The sequence below is a fragment of the Eschrichtius robustus genome, chromosome 2, assembly GCF_028021215.1.
Source record: "Eschrichtius robustus isolate mEscRob2 chromosome 2, mEscRob2.pri, whole genome shotgun sequence".
Taxonomy (NCBI): Eukaryota; Metazoa; Chordata; class Mammalia; order Artiodactyla; family Eschrichtiidae; genus Eschrichtius; species Eschrichtius robustus.
The window spans coordinates 53,099,035-53,119,554 of record NC_090825.1 but is presented as its reverse complement, the minus strand read 5'-3'; the positions used below and the strand labels follow the sequence as shown (position 1 = coordinate 53,119,554).

The window sequence follows — 20,520 nt, the reverse complement described above, 5'->3', positions numbered from 1 at the left end:
GCTAAGACGTGGCCAGTGAAGGATTTTTGTGGTTTAGAGAATTCTGGATGCAATGTTTATGTCTTTTCCATGTTGTAGATTGTTCATACTTTATTCTCATACAGTTGTTTTAAGCATAGCAAAGCAGTCTTAGTTCTCTAAATACAATGATCTTCACAGAGTCTTAAATACTTAAATATGTATTTAAGTCTCATCAAACATCTCTCTAAAAATGTAGTTAGCATTAGCATATTTGTAGTTAGTATTAGCATATTCAAGAGAAATTACTGTAGTTTTAAAACGTGAAGAAGAAGCCTGTAAGCAATTCATCTCTAAAATCCCAACAGCTCTTTCCTGGCATTCACACTGTACCGCCATGTAAGATGCAAGAACTTTTGTCCCTTCTATGAAATGAACTATATATGCTCTACTACAAGATCGGCAAGGATTTTGAGATGAGTGCATAATAAATACACTCATGTAAATGCACAGGATTTCATAATACGTAGAGAGAAATCTCAGCAAAATAAGCATGGGTGCAGTGTAGTGTTATTCATTCAAAAGGCCTGTAAGATAGCAGCTATTCAGAGCTACACCATAAGTGAAACCTCAATTTCAAAAGCACAAGCCCACTCAAATACCATTATAAACTGTGATACTTTACGATGGGGAAATTACAGGAGAATACATATACAACTTCCACTAATGGGAAAGAGAATCAGCAGGTGGCATTTTAAAACAAAGTAAAACCTACTTCTGTTTTTCACTCTCTTCCCTCAGACAGCAGGTGGCATTTCTATAGCAAAGATCAAGATTATCAGGGTTCAATATTCCACAAATACCTTTGAATTGCCAGGAGGCTGCTGTATGATAAAAATTAAGTGACTAAAATCTTACTTTACAAATATTATTTTCAATAATTAGAATATTGTTGGAGCTGTATTTCCTTTGGAGGTAGGATAGTGCAGTTACATCTTTATCTGGATTTACCATGTACTACTGGTAATTTGGGGACAATTAATTAACTTCTCTAAGCCTCAATTTTTTCATCTGTATAACAGGTATTACATATACCATTAAATGAGACAACATACACCAAACTACCTCAACAGATATTCTTCCTCTCCCTCCTCCTATGCTGATGTTGGTGGATCTCTTACTGGTTATTACACGTTACCGTAATTATCTGTCAACATCACTTTCTAACCCCATTAGATTGAGCTACTTGAACAAAAGGACCATGGCATATATATCTTTGTTTCCCAGGTGATAATCATAGTCCTGGTCACATAAAAGGTACTCAATAAATATGTGGTACATAAATGAATAAATAAGGCAATGCGATAAATCCACAGGCTTTGCCCACAGAAGTCAGACAGAGTCAAACTAGGTTATGAGGTTATCAGGTTCCAGAAGGTGATTCAGCCTCATCCATGAGCCACAAAGCAGGAAAAAGGATCACACAAAGATACATAACTCATAAATAAGCCCCTCCAAGTATTTTTAAATGTAATCAACTTCCCATGTTTCAGAGGTTAATCCTTCTTGGCTTCTGGTTTCTCTATTTTTTGGCCCAGTTTATAAACATTTGACTTCTCTTTAGTGCTTTGAAGGCAGCCAAAGACAAGGAATTGAAAGAGAAGCTGCATGGCCTTCAGGACTGGGGGCTGCCCCCTCTCAATCCAATCCCTAATACATCTTATGACTAGAAGGCAAAAACAAAGCAAAGCAAAGCAAACCAAAATCATTCCAGTCTAGCATGCCTTAACATAGAGTTTAAGATATATATACACACCTGGAACTTCCCAACAAAATCCATAAATGTTGGGCCATGAATCCCCTCCAAACATGTTAGTTTCTTATTAAATAGATTTGAAATCAAACCTGTTAAGTGGCTGAAGGAGCAGCTACAAGCCACTGCTTGTGGGACACACCTAAAAGAATGGAAGGTTTGAAAAGCGAAGCTTGTTTCCTCGGCTCCAGGCTGGGCATTTCACTTACATGGGAACTAGAAAACTGGCTTAAAATGAGAACTATAATCTTTCTGGAACAATAGGTCATGACGAGCTTCCTTAATGCCAAAATAAGTGTTCAGAAATGACTTCTGCTAACTGAAAGAAAGTGTAAAGGGCATATATATTTACTCTGGCTTGAATACAACATTTCTGAATATGTCTATCAGTGCCAAGAGTCAGAACGCTTTTCTTTATGAATTTCAAACCTGGGACCCATTAAATGGAATGTTTGTATTCCTCCTGAGGAATGCCATCAGAAAGTTGCATCATATTAATATCTAACCAGTTCAAGTATTTGTACCTTTTGATCCCAAGATCACCCTAGGTCTTACATGAAAAGGTAGGATAATTTTAAGGTTAAGTCTCAGAAGGTAAAATAAACCACAATTTCTCTTGTTTAAAGAGTTTTTTGTTTTGTTTTTAAAGAAGCCATCAAATGATAAGTAATCAATAACAATTTCAGAGAAAACTGAAGTCTGCCTGCCAAGAGGGCATCTTGGCAGTAGCGATGCTGGTAAAAATGACATCAAAGTCACTAAGATCCAAGAACTGCACTGAAGGAAGCAGAGCTCTGATCTCGAGCCTGGATTCCTACGTTAAGGAGGCTTACAGAAACCACTATTGATTTTTCACCTTAAAAATCCTAGCTTTCCACGGCTAACTTATCTAAAATTGACAGGAGTCATCTATTGAGAAAGAATGGTACATACAAAGTTCACAGGTCATACAGTAAAAATGAGGTAACTTTTATTCCTTACTAATTCTGTGGTCCAAACATCTAACCCCAGACATCAAATCCTAAAACATACAGGAAATTATAATTCATAAACATACTGGCTCATTTTGCAGAATCCTCATCAACTATGACCTAAAGCACCCCTGAACTATCCCATACTCTACCTGTCCTACCATGGCCATTTGAATCAAAAATTAAAAATTCCTTTGCTTGGGGACCTATCGTTTATGGAAAATGCAAATTCACAGCCATCCATTCAACCTGCCAAGTCAGGTGAGTGTGCCTATCAGCTGTCTTACCACCTGTCTGCCCTTTGGAGCAGTTAAGCAAGGGTAGGCTAATTTTACAGTGAACTATTTTTTGGATTAGCAAATAATTTGTGTTTATATACGTGGGTCTAGAATGGAGAATACCAAGAGGATAAAATTAACCTTTACCTAGAAAAATAAACTATCTGACGTGGCTTCTATATCTCCAATGCTCAGTGTCTGACGTAGGTAATCTACTGGGAAAAGTCTTCAATTTTTGTATCAGAAATCTTGACATTAGCCAAGTGAAAGTAATATTTGTACAGGAGTTATATCTCAAGTTCCAAGATCAACAAGCCACTCCAGATCAGACTTAAGAAATAACATTACATAATAGTCACTTAATGGCCATTGTTTTACAGTAACAAAGGTTTCATTTACCGTATTTCCTAGAGTGCTTTATTCAGCTAGCAGCTTTTCCCATGACAAACATACTTTTTCCCCTTAACCCCTTCATCTACCTGTAAAAGTAAAACATTTAATAACTATAATTTCTAATTAAAAGATACCCATCATATAGCACTTTAAAAGATAAGAATATTAAAGGGACATCGGTGATTTTTACGCAAGCCACAGGTTCAGTGATATTCTTCAGATCTAGTGGTTAAGAAATCTGGCAGTGGCTAGATGATGTAATAGTGACTCTCAAGAGAGATGTCGTAAGGTCCAAGTCAGGGTCCTGAGACATCAACATGCAGTGTAATGTTTAAAATTAGACAGAATAAAGCATGGCAAGAACAGCTTCAGCAAACACTCACAGGGCAAAATGGGCCTGGTGGATCCATCAGTTTTCCTCCCTTTCTGATTCTACCACCCTAGGAGACTTCACCAAGTTTCACCCGTTCCTCATTCCCTCCACCCAGGTGATTCACTCAGAACCTAAAACATTATCTCCAAAAGCTATCTCCTATACGAATTTCCATGTCAGGTTAGAAAGTTTCCAAAGACATGGAGCTCCATACATAGATAGATAGATAGATAGATAGATAGGTAGATAGATAGATAGATAGATGATAGATATAGATATGGATTTTGCCTGCAATTAGTTTCCCAAGAAACCCCAAACTGTAACAAAATCAGAATCACTGATAAATGTAAATTCCGAAGTCAGCAGATTGTAGAAAGTCCCCAGGTTCTATAATAAAGCAAGTGATGGAGGAGCTTAAGATAAGATAAACATTAATGACTGTCTATTCTTCTTACCAATCTACTTTACCTTCAAATGTTGATCAAAGCCTAAATCCTCTGCTTGGGCCTTTTTTCTTTAAAACAAAACAACATGATGTTTCAGTTTGATATTGTTATAATTACCTCTCTAACAAACATATCCAATAACCATTAGTGTAGCTAAAACTCCCACTGGTCTTCTCATGCTATTAATAAGATTTAAGGTCAATATTTTCAGAATTTAAAGCCAAGTTCACAAGGGAACTTTCCTAACTACCAAGATAGAGGAAAGAAAATAAAGTATCAGAACGAGTATTAATAACCACGTGAACTTCTTATTTAGAGATATTCCTCTAGTTACAAAATGTGCCACGGGTCACTAAAACCAAGTGTGCCGCTCGACATCCAAGGCTTCTACCAGTGGAGGTTGACTTTGCTTTTAATAAATGGTTTTACACACACCCTGTGCCTACTTTCATCCAGGTAGCCCCAGGACCACTTCATTATCTTGGATCTCCTATTAACTTTCAAAGGGATTACTCAGTTACCATGATGTCACTCCCAAATGACTAGGTTACACGTAGTGAAGACAGCTCAGATTAAAAATAGCTTTGTGCGTGCTTACTCGCACTGAGAGATGGGTGTGCTGGAGAGTGAGGCAGGGGCTCAGAGCCTCTAGTCCTGAGCTCCCTGAGAAACCAGCCTATTTCCATCTCAACCTATACAAGGAGGACGCTCCCAGAGTCTTCCGAATAAAGCCCTACCCCAAGCCTTCTCCTCCGTGAGCTGTCTCCACACAGGGGAGATTTCTCAACCCCAGCGTCTGTCAGTTTTTAGCCCAGAAGGCAGATGGTCTCTATCTTGAGGCTTACGAGTCCCCTGTTTTAAAAGTATCACTTGGGCTTCTGATAACAGGATATATGCGTCAAGAGAAGCAAACAGAGCCATAAAAGCATATAACATTCACCCTCCTCACTGTGAACTTACTGACACACATATACCCCTTCCAGTGTCGACCAGGTAGAGCAACCAACAGCCCATGCGTCCCCAGGGAGCATATGCTCCATATTCTAAAGCTTTGTTTTTAATGGACTTCTTTTGAAATCTACTTTTTAAGGTCTCACACATTTTTCTCTCTCATTCCTTTCCTCCTCCCTCTTTCTGCTTCTCTCTCCCCTCACAAAAGACCTACAAATTCAAGGGGCAAAACAAATGATCTGTCACCTCCTGTTGTAAACCTCCCACTAGAAGCTTAAAGCAATATTTCTGAGATGCGCATATTCCGGCTCACATCCTGTGCATCTGGCCAGCCTGAAGACCCGGAGAACACGCTGCTCTGGTGTGGGGCAGCCAGGCTCTGCACACAAGTCACTCAGAGAGCTGCTGGGAGCTCCTAACCTGGGGTCTCAGCGTTCTCCTCTCCCCCAGGGGTCTCCCTTATTAGGCTGGGGGAGGGGTGCAGGAGTGAGGGCCTTAGGCACCAGTGCCGATGTCAGAGCTAACTAGAGACAAGATGAGAGGATGACAAGATGAGAGGATGGAAGGGCGAGCCCCGCAGTGACGGGCAGGCCTGTCCCACCTGCGGAAAATGCAGTCCAGAGCATGAAGAAAGGAGAAGGATGAAAGGAAGCAGTTATGAAACAGGCCTGGGCAAAGCAAGGAGTGGGAGGCAACGGGTGCAAAGACTCGGGGAGGGGCAGAGCCTGCAGGTCAGGCGTAGAGAGGATGAGAGCGCGGGGATGTGAGTGCCAGATTTCCGCCGCTTGTGGAATAGGCTGGAGGGGCGGGGTGGACCGCGTACCCTCCCTCCATCTGTACTTGGCTCAGGTTCAGGCTCAGGCAGAGTCAACGAGGGGGCAGGTAGGGGCTAGAGACACTCGAAGCAGCTCCAACTGTAAACATGTCAGAAAGGAGATACTCAGGAGACTGGGGAAAGAACTTGAGCTTCCAGAGGGGAGGGGAAAGGAAGCTGCCATTGCCTGTTTGGGTGATGAAGCAGACAGTAAAGTGAGCAACACTGAGTAAGGGGATGTGATTCAGGGCAGAGGGCTGACAGGCCAGCTGCGAATGTGCAGAGGCTGGTACACAAGGATGTGTCGCTGCTGTGCTTAGCTACCCACAGAGGGTGGTTGCCACCCATGGTCTCCAATGCCTCACTTCACTCCTGCTGTCCTGGCTCCTCACGCCGCCCCGACCCCATCCCTCTGCTGCCGGGGTTCACGCTGAAGTCACCAGGACTCCCCAGTCGTCAGACACAATGCACACCACGGTTCATCTCTGTGGAGCGACGGTTGATCATTCTGTCGGGATCTCTGTGAGAACAGTCTGCTGGCTTCCTTCCCTCTTACGAGACTCTCCTCCACGTCTCCCTTCCGGTTCCTATCTGCATCTCTGCCCACTCCTTAAATGGGGCATCTTTAGCTCTCCCACAGATTAATCTAACATATTTCTCATGGTCCTAATGAGGACTCCCAAGCCTATTATCTCTGGTCCAGCCTCCTCGAGTGCCCCGGACCTACCATCCAACTGCCTGCCTTGAGGCTCTTTCTTTCTTGCTGCAGAGCCTTGGCTGTTCCCAGATGCCTGCTCCCAAAGTCTTCCCGCCGACCGCTCTTTCTCATCCTTTAGATCTTCTCTTGAATATTACCTCTTCAAAGACCTTCCCCGACCACATGATCTAAAGCAGCCCCCGCACTGTCACTCTCTCTTCTCAGCTCTTGCTTACAGTCTTCAGAACACAGTGACCACCACTTGACTTATTTAGATGTTGGTTTATTTGTGAGGCCCAAGCATTCTGTCGGGTTTACCTCTATATCCCTGGCCCAGCACAGAACATTGGTGCTGTGGGTACCGGCTGAATGAAGGAATGGATGTTCCACGGTACTCAGCACACAACAGGTGCTCAACAAATATGGATGAAGGAGCCTCTGGGGACACAAGGGGCGAGTACAAGTACTTGTGTCTTATATGTACAGGTGATTCTCCATTTCCCTGGTTCCCCAAGTAAAACCCCCAGGGCCATTGTGGTATCTTTCTTCATCCCTCAGAGCCAATAGCTCATCACCTTCTCCCAATTTTATATCCTTAATATCTCTCAAGGCGTAATCTCACCACATTCTTTGCTCAGGCCTGCAAAACCCTTTAGAAAGGCTACCGCAATAACTTATTCATTGGTTTCGAGGTCCCACCCTCTCTTCTCAGACCTAAACTCCCCAAGTGCTGCTAGACGTGTCTCTCTCCCACTGGATAAAGGCCAAGCTCCCACAAATATCAAGTGTCTCAACACTCCTCCTCAGTCATTACCCACTACTCATCCCCTTGCTGTAATGACAGTAACCGTATTAATAGTTAGGGTTTATTAAGGCTTTTCGATGTGAGTCATTGCATTAAGCATTTTATACATATGAACATATTTTAATCTTTATACCAATCCTACGAGACAAGTAATTTACTTGTCTCTACTTTATAGACAGAGCAACTGAAGTCCAAAGAAGCTAACTTACTCAGTATACAATATCACAGAGTTAAGGTTCGAACTCAGGTAAACTGGCTTCAGATCAACCCTCTTAACCATTGTGCTCTATTATATAGCCTCTTTAAACTTTATGCTTCAGCAGCACTGAGTTATGCTTCTGGTTTTTTATGCTCCAGCAATGCTGAGCTATGTATAATCCCTTGAACTCTGTTGTTGCCAAGGCCTCCATGTCTTTGTACACACCATTTCTTTCGCTTCCTGGGAAGGCCTTGTCTTCCTGTCTGATAAATACCAACGTACCCTTCAAAACTTCCCCAAGGTTTTCTATCTGGTGCATCTCCCGGCTCCTTTGTACCTGGTATATACTTCTTGATTGCCCTGGTTTGCAATGATTCATCTGCATGTCTTCACTGAAGGCATGCCTATGGCTTTCAGCTTTGGGTCACAGTGCCCAGGCAAACAATAGATGCTCAATAAACGTGGATTTAACTGGGCTTTCTGTAAAAGGGGTAAGTACGGGTTAACCAATACCTAACATGCCAGGGCAGGAGAGAAGCATATTCCATGCTTTTTAAAGACATATATTCATGCTCAAAACAAAAGAAAAACTCACCAAACACTACAGATGTTTCTGAAGAGAAGATGCAGTGTGCATAAAAATTCAATGCATTCTGACAAACTACAGCAGTTAAAGATCCCTGAATGTACCTGCAGTTCATTGCAACTGCTGAGTAATATGAATTTAGCAAAAAACAAAGCAAAACCAAAATAACCTTTTATCCCAAGGTTCTCAGAAAAATACATTTGGAACCTCTCTCAAAGTGATGAACTGAGTCACAGACTACCCAATGGCCTGGGTAGGATTGTATTGACTTAGGTGTCACTGAGGTTTGGACATTATCACTTAAGCCCAAAGAAAACATGACAGATTTCTGACCACTGAGGTTAAAAATCAAGCATCTTCTAGAGTCTCTAGACTTCAACAAAACTAAAAGCGCACTTCAAAACTAAACAGCAACATTTATAAATCAATGGTAGTCCTTTCTTTACAGTGAGACATAGAGGAGGTATAAGTCAAAGAGAAGTTTGATCCCTTCTGCCTCGAAATTTTTAATCCAACGGGAAAGGAAAAGATGTTACAAACAAATAGTAACATAAAGCAGGCAAACTAATTCCCATCCTACCTTGCAAGGGGATCCTGAAGTGAATGGAGAATCTGCAGGTCTATGAAACTCACAGCCTCTAAAACATGCAATTCTTACTTCAGTTTAAAACAACACATTTTCGTTTAAATACCCTGTTTATTCAGCCTAGATTTCTGTCCCTCAAAGCAGCAGGTGAACGGCTGTATTGAGACTACCCTGAGGAAATGAAGGAGGGGGAGAGGTAAGCAAAGCCCATCATAAAAAAGGAACCATTACCAGTGGAAATGTGAGCTTTACAGCAAAACAGCAGACAAAGTCAGCGTGCATCCAGACAACGCAGTGTCTGCCGCAGTCCAGGCAAAAAGGAATGAACGGAACAACATTATCATCGTTGGGATGCGGCACAAGTAGGCCAGGCTTTCGGTGCATCAGGACCTGTTTAAGAGTCTAGGCCTGAGAGTCAGTCTGTAGGTGCCTTTCCCCAAGAACTCAGGGAGTTATGGGCCCATGCAGGGCTTTGAGTTGGAAGGGAAACCTTAAAAGTGTTCCCATGAGAGGGCAAACCAACAAACCAGAGCCATGCTAAACTGGCAAGGTAGATGCGATGCAGCAAAAACCCAAAGTCCTCTGCGTTGACAATTTCTACCATGATATGGATTTAAGGGAAGAGTCTGAAACCATTCAGCCTCTCTTTTGTCTAAGTGGTACCAAACATCCTATCCCTAGGAGCTCCAAGATGCTCATTCACAGGCTCAAAGCTGGATTTTACTCTTTGATAGACGCAAGAAGCTGATATAAAGAAAAGGTTATGATGAAGTCCTCTGGGTTACAATGTAATCAGAACAAGCAGCTGGGATAAAATATGCAAAATGAATGATCTGTCGAACAAAGTCAGCAAATGTGCAGAGAAGCAGCCAAGCTTGGGCAGGAGAGCTGTTCCAAGGGCTCAGGCACGTCCAGCTGAGGATGAGGGCAAGGCACCCTCCCCTGGACAGTGGGTACACCCTCAGTGAGGCTGGCAAAAGGATCGGGCTACTTGGGAAAGGAGAGGTCCTTTTAAAAGGGCAGATTTAGGGAAACTGATCAGTGCTGTAAGAAACAGTTAATGTGGCACTTAGAGGAGGAAAAGGATGTAGAGCAGTTAAGGGAGGTCACAGAAGGGGAAGAGTCATACTATAAGCATACACTTCATGTCCTTACAAAAGGACACAGAGCCAGAACTGTTCACTGTATAATAAGAGAAAGCAACGGCCACGTACACTGACCCAGAGAGAGGGACACCTGCTCTTCACCTTCCTGAATCTACCTAATAAATAGAAAGCAGTTCCAGCCCTGTGAGACCTGTAAGTAGATGTATCTAGAGATGATCTTCAGGATATATATTTCCAAACTCCATGAATCCAGGAAATCCCCAATAACAAACAGGCTGTGACAACCTCTACTCTGAGAAGGGAGGGAAGAAATTCCACCTCCCTCTCTGTATCACTCAACTGAAGATACGGGCCCATGACCTGGGGAATGGACACAGCCCTCCCACACCCTCATTTGGTTGGGAAGAATCCAAGTTCCTTCAGAACCTAGGCTCTCTGCCAGTGTGAGCTGTCTAAAATGGAATGTTCTGGGGCTGGATAGATATTGCCCTAAGGCCATGGTCAGACCAGCCTGAGAATTCTTTATGCATTTGACTCAATAATACTATCAAACAGGTAGGTGCGGGAAAGAAAGATTCCAGATGCTTTTCAGTTTCAGACACACAGGTGTGATGCCAGAGCAGACTTATCTCCCCAAGAAGTGGTTCCAGGTGAGAGTAGCAGCTGCATCACCGCCAGGGCTACATCCCTTAGACATATTTAAGGGCTCCTGACAAACAAGTTATAGGATTTACTGCCATGAGGAGTAGGGGCCTGGTTCAGGAACAGTAAGTAGCTCTTCAACTGATTCGTTGTTTGGGGGGTTTGGTGCACGGATGACACAGCCTGTTAAAAAATGACCAATACCAAGAGTGTCTCTGAACATTATAGCAGAAAAGCACAGCCACCTTATTTAAAAGGCACAACTTTAGAATCATACGGTTTAGTGGCACCAATATTGTTCAGGTTGCATTAAAAGGTAAGTATAACTTAAAAATCGATGCAATCATGCTCTCTCTCTCTCTCTCTCTCTCTCTCTGAGACACATACACACAAACACACACACATGTTTGTGTATGTATAAACAGCATATGTCAGGGTATTCCAGGACGCTTCTGAAAATTAAGAAATACCATGAGAAATGTCAAAAGCAAAAACTACTAAGTTTTCCAAAGTATTACGTATTTGCACTTATGCTACAAAAAGTTACTGGTATAACCAAACACAATGAACCATCTTCCTGTGTTCTTTAAACACTGGAGCATAGAGATGAATCTCCCAATCTGATAGCCAAGCATCCTGTTTATTTGACTACACCCTTGCCCTCATGCATGTTCACGTGTATGTTCAAGGCAAGTTTTGAAGAAAAACAAAGAATCTATATTTACACAACTCAAAGGGTGTGCCCCTCTAAAACCAAAATCATGCCACCTGTCTGTGCTGGACACAAATGTGGAGAGAGGAGAAACACCTGCTTTAAAATCATTTTCTCTCACCCAAGTGTCAGCAACTAACTCTCAACTGTCTTGCACTTGTGGCATGAGCTTCACCTTGATTTTAAGTCTTTCTTCTTTTCACCTATTCTAACAAATATATGTTACAAAATGAAATGGCCGGTCTATTTTTAGAAATAAATGTCAGCAAATCAATTTAAAAAAATGCAGAGTTATGCAGACTTTTCTCTTTAAGCAGACAATATGAAACAGACAAACTTGAGCTCTCTTTGAATCGTACATTTGCATCGTATAAAGGTTAAATATTTCATAGAGGGAAGCATCTGAAAGGCTCTACACAGAGTAGCAGAAACACCAACGCCTGAGTGAATGAAACGGATAAATGATCAGATCAAAGAGAGGGAGAAAGTATCTCCTCCCCCTTCCCTTCTCTCCCCACCACTCACAACTCGAGGTCTGATTCTCCACATTTCTGAAGAACTCCGAAAAGCACATTCATCAGGATGACCCAGGAAAACCGCAGAGGAGGGAACACCTGAACCAGGGCCCCCCAGCAGAGTATAAACTTTTCAAACTGTCACCCAATCAACAAAACCCCAGTTGCTAAGGGGGCCCAGGCAGCCGGGCAGCCTCCTAAGCCAAAGCATTCATTCCCTCTCCAGGCTAAAAGGACCCCCAAGTTTTTTACCTTTGTGTTCGCCGAAGCCTGTTCCCACTCCTCAAATGAGGCAAAGTAAAGTTTGAGAGCACAGTCCAAAAATTGGGGTCAGACATATCCATTTCTTTCTCGCTTCAATTCACTGTGGGTTCAAGGCCATAAGACCAAAACGGAGAGAGGAGGGGGGGAAAAAAAAAGACAAAAAAGATCCCAATTATCTACTCACTGCCTCCAGAGGAAACGTGCTACGAACTGTGATCTCGAGAACAACTTGGAGCGTGAGTGAGAAGTACCCGTCCTAGCCTTTAATCAACACACAGCTATTTCTCCAAGGTTCAGGAAACTTGTTTCCTCCTGGGTTTGCCCTCTCCTGGTCAGCCTTGGCCAGCTATAAACAGTAATTACAAGAGTTGGGCCGTGCGTTCGGCTCAAAATGTTGTCTGCGTGTGATTCAGTCCAAGGTACTTTGTCATCTGTTTGGCAGATACCATTTGCAGCTCCTGCGGGGGGGGGGGTGGGGATGGGCAGGGGAGAGGACTAGTTTAAGTCTTTGGTTCCGGGAGGCTGGTGCTTATCTGCAAAACCATTCAACATCCGAACATGCCCAGTGCTGAGTTTCCTCCCGGTATCTACATACAAGGAAAGGAATGTAAATGGAAAAAGCTCCTCTTCTTCGCCCCTCCTCGAAAAAGGGAAACTTAAAAGCACTTATAGAAAGCTGGCCTGTTGGCGGACTCCAGCCGGACACCTTTGTGCAGCCTCAGCGGGAAGGGGCCAGGCGGCGGGACCGGTCCCCACCGCAGACACTCCCCATAGGAGGGGGGCCTCATGGGAAAGGGAGCAGGCGGGACCTGTGCGTGAGCCCAGGAGGACCGGGACACCCTAGCATCTCCCGCCGCCGCGCCCCCAGCGCGGAGCCCCTGGTGGATCGGTCCCTCCAAAGAAATAAACCCAGCGCGCTCCGGAGACCGGTGGTGGAGAGTGCAGAGCGCACACCTGGAGGCTGAGGCGTGATTCACTGAAGACTGGATCACCAGGAAAACACTGCCAAGAAAGTCAGTAATGGCTCTGCCGAGGGACGCTGTTTGTCGTGTAGGAAAAGCACGCCGAGGGAATGCCACACTCACCTAAAACCTCAGTAAACTGAATTTATGAGTTTACATCCATTTGATGAATTGCTACAGCGCACACCTGTCTGGCTTCACCCTATCTAGGGACTGGTCAACCACTACCTGTGAAGATACAACCTGGCACTTAGTTAACCAATGCTAGAATCATTTTCCTGCCATGAGTGTTAAGACTTTGAAAGGAAGGAATGAAGGGGAGGTTGAACCAATGTTACTGTTATTCATTTCGAAGAAAGCCACAGGATTCCAATAACTCCCCAAACCCACCAATGCTTATGATTAAGTACATAAAGAAAACACTAGAATTTAAAGTAGCTACTTTAATCTGGTGTAATATGGCAAGAGATAATAAATTTAAAAAAAATGTTTAAGCAAAAATAACGTTTAAAAAATGGTTTAGTTCAACCAGTAAATACTGGGAACAAACTTGCTTATAGAAATATAAGGGTGAGGAAAAAGGGGATGGGGGGGTCAGCTGACAAGGGATGGGGCTAAACAAAGAACAGGAGTCTACTTTGAGATGCTCTTTAATTCTGGAGACCCCCAGAAATATTTTCACCCCAAGCACTCTAAGAATTTCTGATGGGCCTCCTCAGATCCTTGAAATCTACAAAGGTAGACAAAGAAGACAATATTTTCTCAATTTTACATGGCAAAATACACTTCACCAGATACTTAGGGACTTGGTCCAATATTTTTTGCCCCATACTAAGCCATGTCTTCTCTTAAAAAAATGCTTTTAAATATTCAAAAAAGTATTTTTTAAAGGCTGACACAAAGATAGTACCATACTCCAGAGCAGAGCTTCCCAACCTCAGCACTGTTGACGTTTTAGGCTGGATAATTTTTTGTTTGGGGGACTGTCTTGTGCATTGGAGGATGTTTAGCAGCCTCCCTGATCACTCCCCACTAGATGCCAGTTGCGATCATCAATAATGTCTACAGACATTGCCAAATGTTCCTTGGGGGTGCAAAATTGCTCCTGGTTGAGAACCACCACTCTAGGTAAAGGCTTTCTCTGAGATAGGTAGTATAGAGCATTGCTTAAGAGCAAAAATCTTGGGTTTGAATTCTGCATCCAACACTTACTGTGACCTTAAGCAAGTCACTTAGTGTCTGCCCATTTTCCCTATTTTTATGGGGTCCATGATAGGACCAACCTCTAAAAGGTTCACACACATAAATGAGATGACATACATAAAGCCCTTCATGCAGTTTCTAGAGCACAATGCACATAAATGTTGGCAATATGTAGAAGCTAAAAGAATACCATGCAGAGAGATGCAAGACTGGAGCAGAGGGCATCCTACATCATACTCTCTACTTTCATGGCACTCTGAAGATGCCTCTACGGGGGTGCTGGTCACACTGTATTACAATTGACTGTTCACTGCTGCCTTTCCTGTTAGTCTATGAGCTTCCTCAAGGCTAAAGTCATGTTTTATTGATCTCTGTACTTCTACAATCTGACAGTTCCTGATTTATGTAAGCGTTCAAGACATGCTTTTTGGATGGAGACACTTCAGATGCTCAGGTATCTATTCTTTCTTTTAAGATGCCCTGAAATTTATCAGTTTTAGCAGGTCAGTTGAGTTTCTCAAAGAATCCTGAATTTTTAAGAATCCCATGAGGATATTTTTAAATTCTAAAGACTTTCTCTTATTGATTCATTTTTATCTATATTCTGTAACTGGAAACAGAAGTGTTAGGCTAACATTCTTCAGGTCTTAACATGGCTTTAAGAAATGTCACAACCAAATCCAGGGGAAACTCTCTTTGAATCCTACCCCCTACCCCATCCCCAAAGATAAGCCCAGGGAAAAAATTTTTGTGCTCACTTTTTAGGTATCCAGATAATTACATATCAGAGGCTGCTCAGAGCAGAACAATGAAGCTGGTGAAAGGGGACTTGAAAGTGTGCTATATAAATTGTGGGTTGAAGGAACTCTGGTGAATGTGGAAAAGAAAAGATTTAGGGAACAAGCAACAGCTGTCCTTGAATACTGAAATAACTCCCATGTGGAAGGACCTTCAAATGCAAAGATGAAAAAGGCTGAAACAACAAGAAAGGACTTCCTGTGTGGGTGTTTGAGCAGAGGTAAACTGTAGCGATAAAGTGGGTGAGAGTCAAGTTCTGGATGATTTAACTCTGGGGCAACTCTGCACCGCCAACTCTCATATCCTCCATGGTCCGTCCAGAAAAGCCTACATATGTGGGCAACACCCATAAAAATGATAGCAATAAAATGGATAAATCAATAAAACATTAATTTCTTCTCTTGACTGAATAATACATATTTTGGTCTGTGGGCAGCAGATGTCATAACTCTCTCCACCCTGTACATTTTGGGGGATCCACCGTGCAGATTCTCAAAGTGCTGGGGAAAGACCTGAGTATTTTAAACTACTTCAGTGTTTACTTTAAACATTTAATGTTTACTTTAATGTTTTTTGCACTTCAAAGGCTTTGAGAATTGGGGTTGTATCCAAAATGAAAAATAAAATTTGGTAAAGTGCGTGAAGAGCCGGAAATGAATTAGTTAATATAGTGAAAGTGGCTGATATATTCCCACACTCCTTTAAGAGTAGGAGTAGGTGTGACACTGAAGTGTAATTGTCTTCTAACCTGTTTGACTTGATTTGGGAACTTATGATTCAGAAGGTAATGCAGTCAGCAAATACAAGAATTAAAATTGTCAGAACTGCTGACATTTTTCTACAGACAAAATAATTATATGAGCAGAAACTATATTTTAGCTGCAAATGCAGTAAAACTCTGGCTACGGAACTAAGAAGGAATTGAGATTATTGGAAATTCTTAAGACTACAGCTGATCGAGGTCACTATACAAATACCCAGTCAGATTTTCTACTTATTGCACAACAACTAAGCCTATACAGCAGTGGACAAGTTTTGTGATCTAGAATGCTCATTCATTTAATCAGGCTGATATTATCAGTCATTGTTTTCATGAGAAAGGTGAATGAGATTGAAAAATAAGCTTGTCAAGCTCCTGAAATGCTAGCTCAAGATGAGGTAAGTATTTAATGAAGGGTCAAATTCTTCACTATTCACCCCTCTCCTACATATACAAAATTCCAGGTTCTTTTCACTGACTTGAATTCTCCTGTCTACGTCCCATCCGCTGCCCCATGCTTATTCAGTAGGGTTTCCTTCACCCTACACAGGACAGCATTAAGGATAATATCCCTGGAGCCTCACCTTGAACTTAGACACTATAGGAGATTAAGTCTTCTAGTGTAAGCGTGAGGCATGGGAAGCTGTCAGCTCCCTGCACTGACACTCTTGCCACGAGGCCGTGTCCAGTGAAAAGATACGAGGGCAAGTGGAGTTAATATGGAGTTTCAAAATGTATTCTGATCATGGCCTGGACTGGGGATTCTGCTATAAATTTACTTTGATCTCTGTCTACTCTTGTCATCAGAGTACCCAGAAGTGACTACATCCCCAAGGCTGTCCATACCTACAAGTGTACTTTGGTCATCTTCTAAATGCTGTCTTGAGAGTTTGCGTATAGTAGTGTGAAGAGCACATGGCCCATCCTGAATGAGCAATGCTTGTAATCACTGTATACCTTAAGAAATAAAGCTCAAAAGCTGGGCTAGAAATGTAAAGAAAGTTGCATCAATGGGAACGGGTTGTAAGAAAGCTCTTCTAGAATTACTAAGCAAAATTTTTTGCTTACACTGCTAAAATATGAAGGAAGATAAAAAAAGATCAATGAAAATTAACTTGTAGGGCTAGATCTGAATGCTGAAAAGCTAAGAGATGGATAATAAGTAGGGTTACAGCGTGCTGGGAATATTAAAAAAACATTTTTAAACAATATCATAAGGCAAGAGAGATTCAGATTTCTAAAGGGAATAGATAAAACAAAGGAAACCAAATAAAACTGATTTCTCTTTCCTGATAGGTTAAGTAGAGAAGTACATAATCCACAAGGGCAGGTTGAAGGACAAAGTCCGAGAGGGGAAAGGACAGACTAAATACGAGCCAGAATGGGAAGAGAATGTGATATTTTCCTCAGGTGTTCCCTGGATCCCAGGAGAATCAGAGGCTCAGAAAATGTAGCAAATAACCAGTAACTTCACAAAATCAAAGAGGAGAGAACAGATAGACATGGGAAATGAAGCACTTTTCTCTCAAATTAGTGACTCCTTGATTTGTACAAAAGATAAGTAGATTAGAACATATGATCGTGCCATTTGCAGCGAAATGGATGCACCTAGAGATTGTCATACTGAGTGAAGTCAGACAAAGACAAATATATGATTATCGCTATATGTGGAATCTAAAAAAATGGTACAAATGAACCTATTTACAAAACAGAAATAGAGTCACAGATGTAGAAAATAAACTTATGGTTACCAAGGGGGAAAAGGGAGGGAGGAATAAACTGAGAGATTGGGACTGACATATACACACTGCTATATATAAAACACATAACTGTATAGCACAGGGAACTCCACTCAGTACCCTGTAATGACCTATATGGGAATAGAATCTAAAAAAGAGTGGATATATGTATATGTATAACTGATTCACTTTGCTGTACAGCAGAAACTAACACAACATTGTAAATCAACTATACTCCAATAAAAATTAATTAAAAAAAAAAAAGAATATGCATGGTGGCAGCCCAGCTCACAGGACCAGGGAGGGTTTCAAAATCACTGATTGTAAGCATATTACCCTACCACTCTATCTACCCAATCATTGACTCCCAAGCAGGGTCCTGGGAGAAGCCCCATAGCCTAATTTCCGCTGGGAGAGGAGTTAGGCTGCTAGACAATGTGTCATACTTACAGGGCTGGAGGGGGTCATCCTGCAGGAAGGAGACTACTGGGAAAGAAACAGAGAAAAGTGTGTCTCTCCGTTTGAAATCAGCTGTCTGCAAGAGCCATCAATAAACCAAGCAGAGCACTGGCCTCTAACAGAGCTAAGCAATCCAATTATGGAGCAGAGAGCAATGCTTCGAGACCAACGCCAACATCTGACAAATAGGAAGGCTAACTTCTAGACTGCTTTAAGACCAAACTTCCTTGCCACTTACTGTAGACGAGCCTCCTTACCCCTACTGGGTTAGGTATCCCTCTATTGAGCTCTGCTCCTGAGAGCTCCTGCACGAAAAGTGTTCCCCCACCATATCAGAATCTATATGTTTGCAGATCACTCCCCCTTAGAGTAAGAGCTCCGAGAGGGCAGGGGCTGTATCTCCATCTTTTAATCCTCAATACACCATTAGGATGAATGTTAAGACAAAGGGTGAAGGGAGGAAGGATTTGCTCAGGGTTAGAAAGATACTTGAAAGCAAGTATTTTTAAGACGGACCCCTGACCTGTTTTAAAAAGCCTTTTCTGTCCATTCCTCTTGGAATTTCATGAGCCCATACCATTATTCATATACACTGCACCTGTTAGACAGGTCTACTGCCTCAGATTTCAAAGTCTCAGAAAAGAGAACCACGCACATGTAGCTGTGTATCTGTAGACACATGTAAATATATGTCTAACTAGTTTGTATGAAATCCAAAATGCTTTTTGAGTAACAGTGGACCTCAGACACTAATCATTACATTAGACTCTCAATCTGGAGTTAACTTCAAGGACATGGTGTTTCTTGATCCAGAAGCTTGGTCTAAGGTACATCATTTCTCATCCAGCTCCTGAGCATGAATTACAGTGCAATTATAAGAAGTGTCAATTAAGTGGGTCAGTGTGGTTATATTTAGCCCTTTAGTAGCTGACACTAAGACCTTTCTGTAATATAAGATGAAGGTTAATTTATCAGTTCTTCTTTTCTTGAATATTTTTCCAGGTCAGGCATCTAAAGTTATTGAAAATTATCCCATTAAAATAAGAGGTAAAAATTTCCATTGAAGTACCACATAGGGAACATATACAGACAGAGGTAGAAACCATGTGCTTCTGTAGAAATCAGAATTTTATTCCATTCTTAAAGTTGACTCAAATTATTCCACAAATCAGAGGATAATGTGTCAGTGAAGACATAAAGTTTTTTAGCCAAGGATTTCTCAAGCAAGCTTCAATCATTGGATTTATTAATTTATATCATTTTTATAACAACAACAAATTCTTTCTGAATGTTAACCTTTCATTGTGTTTCAATTTAGGTGTGTTTAAACTTTTGTTTTTTACATCTTTATTGGAGTATAATTGCTTTATTATGTTGTGTTAGTTTCTGCTGTACAACAAAGTGAACCAGCTATATGTATACATATATCCCCATATCCCTTCCCTCTTGAGCCTCCCTCCTCCCATCCCACCCCTCTAGGTTGTCACAAAGCACTGAGCTGACCTCCCTGTGCTATGCGGCTGCTTCCCACTAGCTATCTATTTTACATTTAGTAGTGTATGTATGTCCATGCCACTCTATCACTTCGTCCCAGCTTCCCCTTCCCCCCAGTGTCCCCAAGTCCATTCTCAGTACCCTTTTTTTAGATTCCTTATATATGCATTAGCATACGTTATTTGAACAAAATTTTTAAAGAAATATTAACTCATAGGAGAATAAATATGATGTTAAGCATAAAAAGTGATAATATTTTCACTTTTCATAAATCATAGAAATGCAATTAAAACATCAAGCAGATATTTTTTACCTATTTAACTGGCAAAGACTAAAAAAAAGGTAATACTCAATGCTAGTGGGAGCACAAGGAGATAAATACGCTTTACCAACTTTCTGGAAAGTAATCTGGAGAATGAAAACACACACACTACACATATGCACATGCATATAGATGTATGTGTACATATACACAGATATTTACATATAAATGTATATGTGTGCATATATACATATAAATAATATACACACACATATATGTTTGAACTAAGTCCGCATTCTAGAAATTACACAAATCTAACTGAGTAAATGCACAAAAATCTATGCATATGAAAATTAATCTTAGAATTCCTTATAATAGTATAACATTGGGAAAACCCCAAAGGTACAAGACAAGGGCAACTGTTAATAAATATTGAACAGCCATAAAATGAAATATTATAAAACCAATAAAGACCATTGTGGTAGAAAGAGTAATGCATTCCAAACATACGAGGTTCTAATTCCTTGAACCTGTAAATATGTTACCTTAATAGGAATTTTGCGGATGTGATTAAATTAATGATATCGCAACAAGGAGATTAATCTTATATTATCCAGGTGGGCCCTAAATGTAATCACAAATGTCTTATAAGAGGGAGGCAGAAGGAGATTTGATTATAGAAGAATGTAATATGACACTGAAGCAAGATGCTATGCTGATGGTTTTGAAGATGG

The 20,520-nt window shown here is 41.5% G+C and overlaps 1 protein-coding gene across 5 annotated transcripts in view; it reads right to left on the bottom strand.

Annotated features, from left to right (window-relative positions):
- The window catches only part of LOC137759326 (microtubule-associated serine/threonine-protein kinase 4-like), a 206,665-nt gene that overhangs the window by 150,030 nt on the left and 36,115 nt on the right, over positions 1-20,520 (bottom strand). For 2 of the 5 annotated variants that reach the window (XM_068535439.1, XM_068535442.1), the window contains exon 1: positions 12,098-12,496. The exons of the other annotated variants lie outside the window; for them this stretch is intronic. In XM_068535439.1, the coding sequence (XP_068391540.1) occupies positions 12,098-12,189 (92 nt within the window). In that variant the 5' untranslated portion in view covers positions 12,190-12,496. Of the gene's footprint in view, positions 1-12,097; positions 12,497-20,520 lie in introns of those variants that run through there. 5 annotated transcript variants of the gene reach the window in all.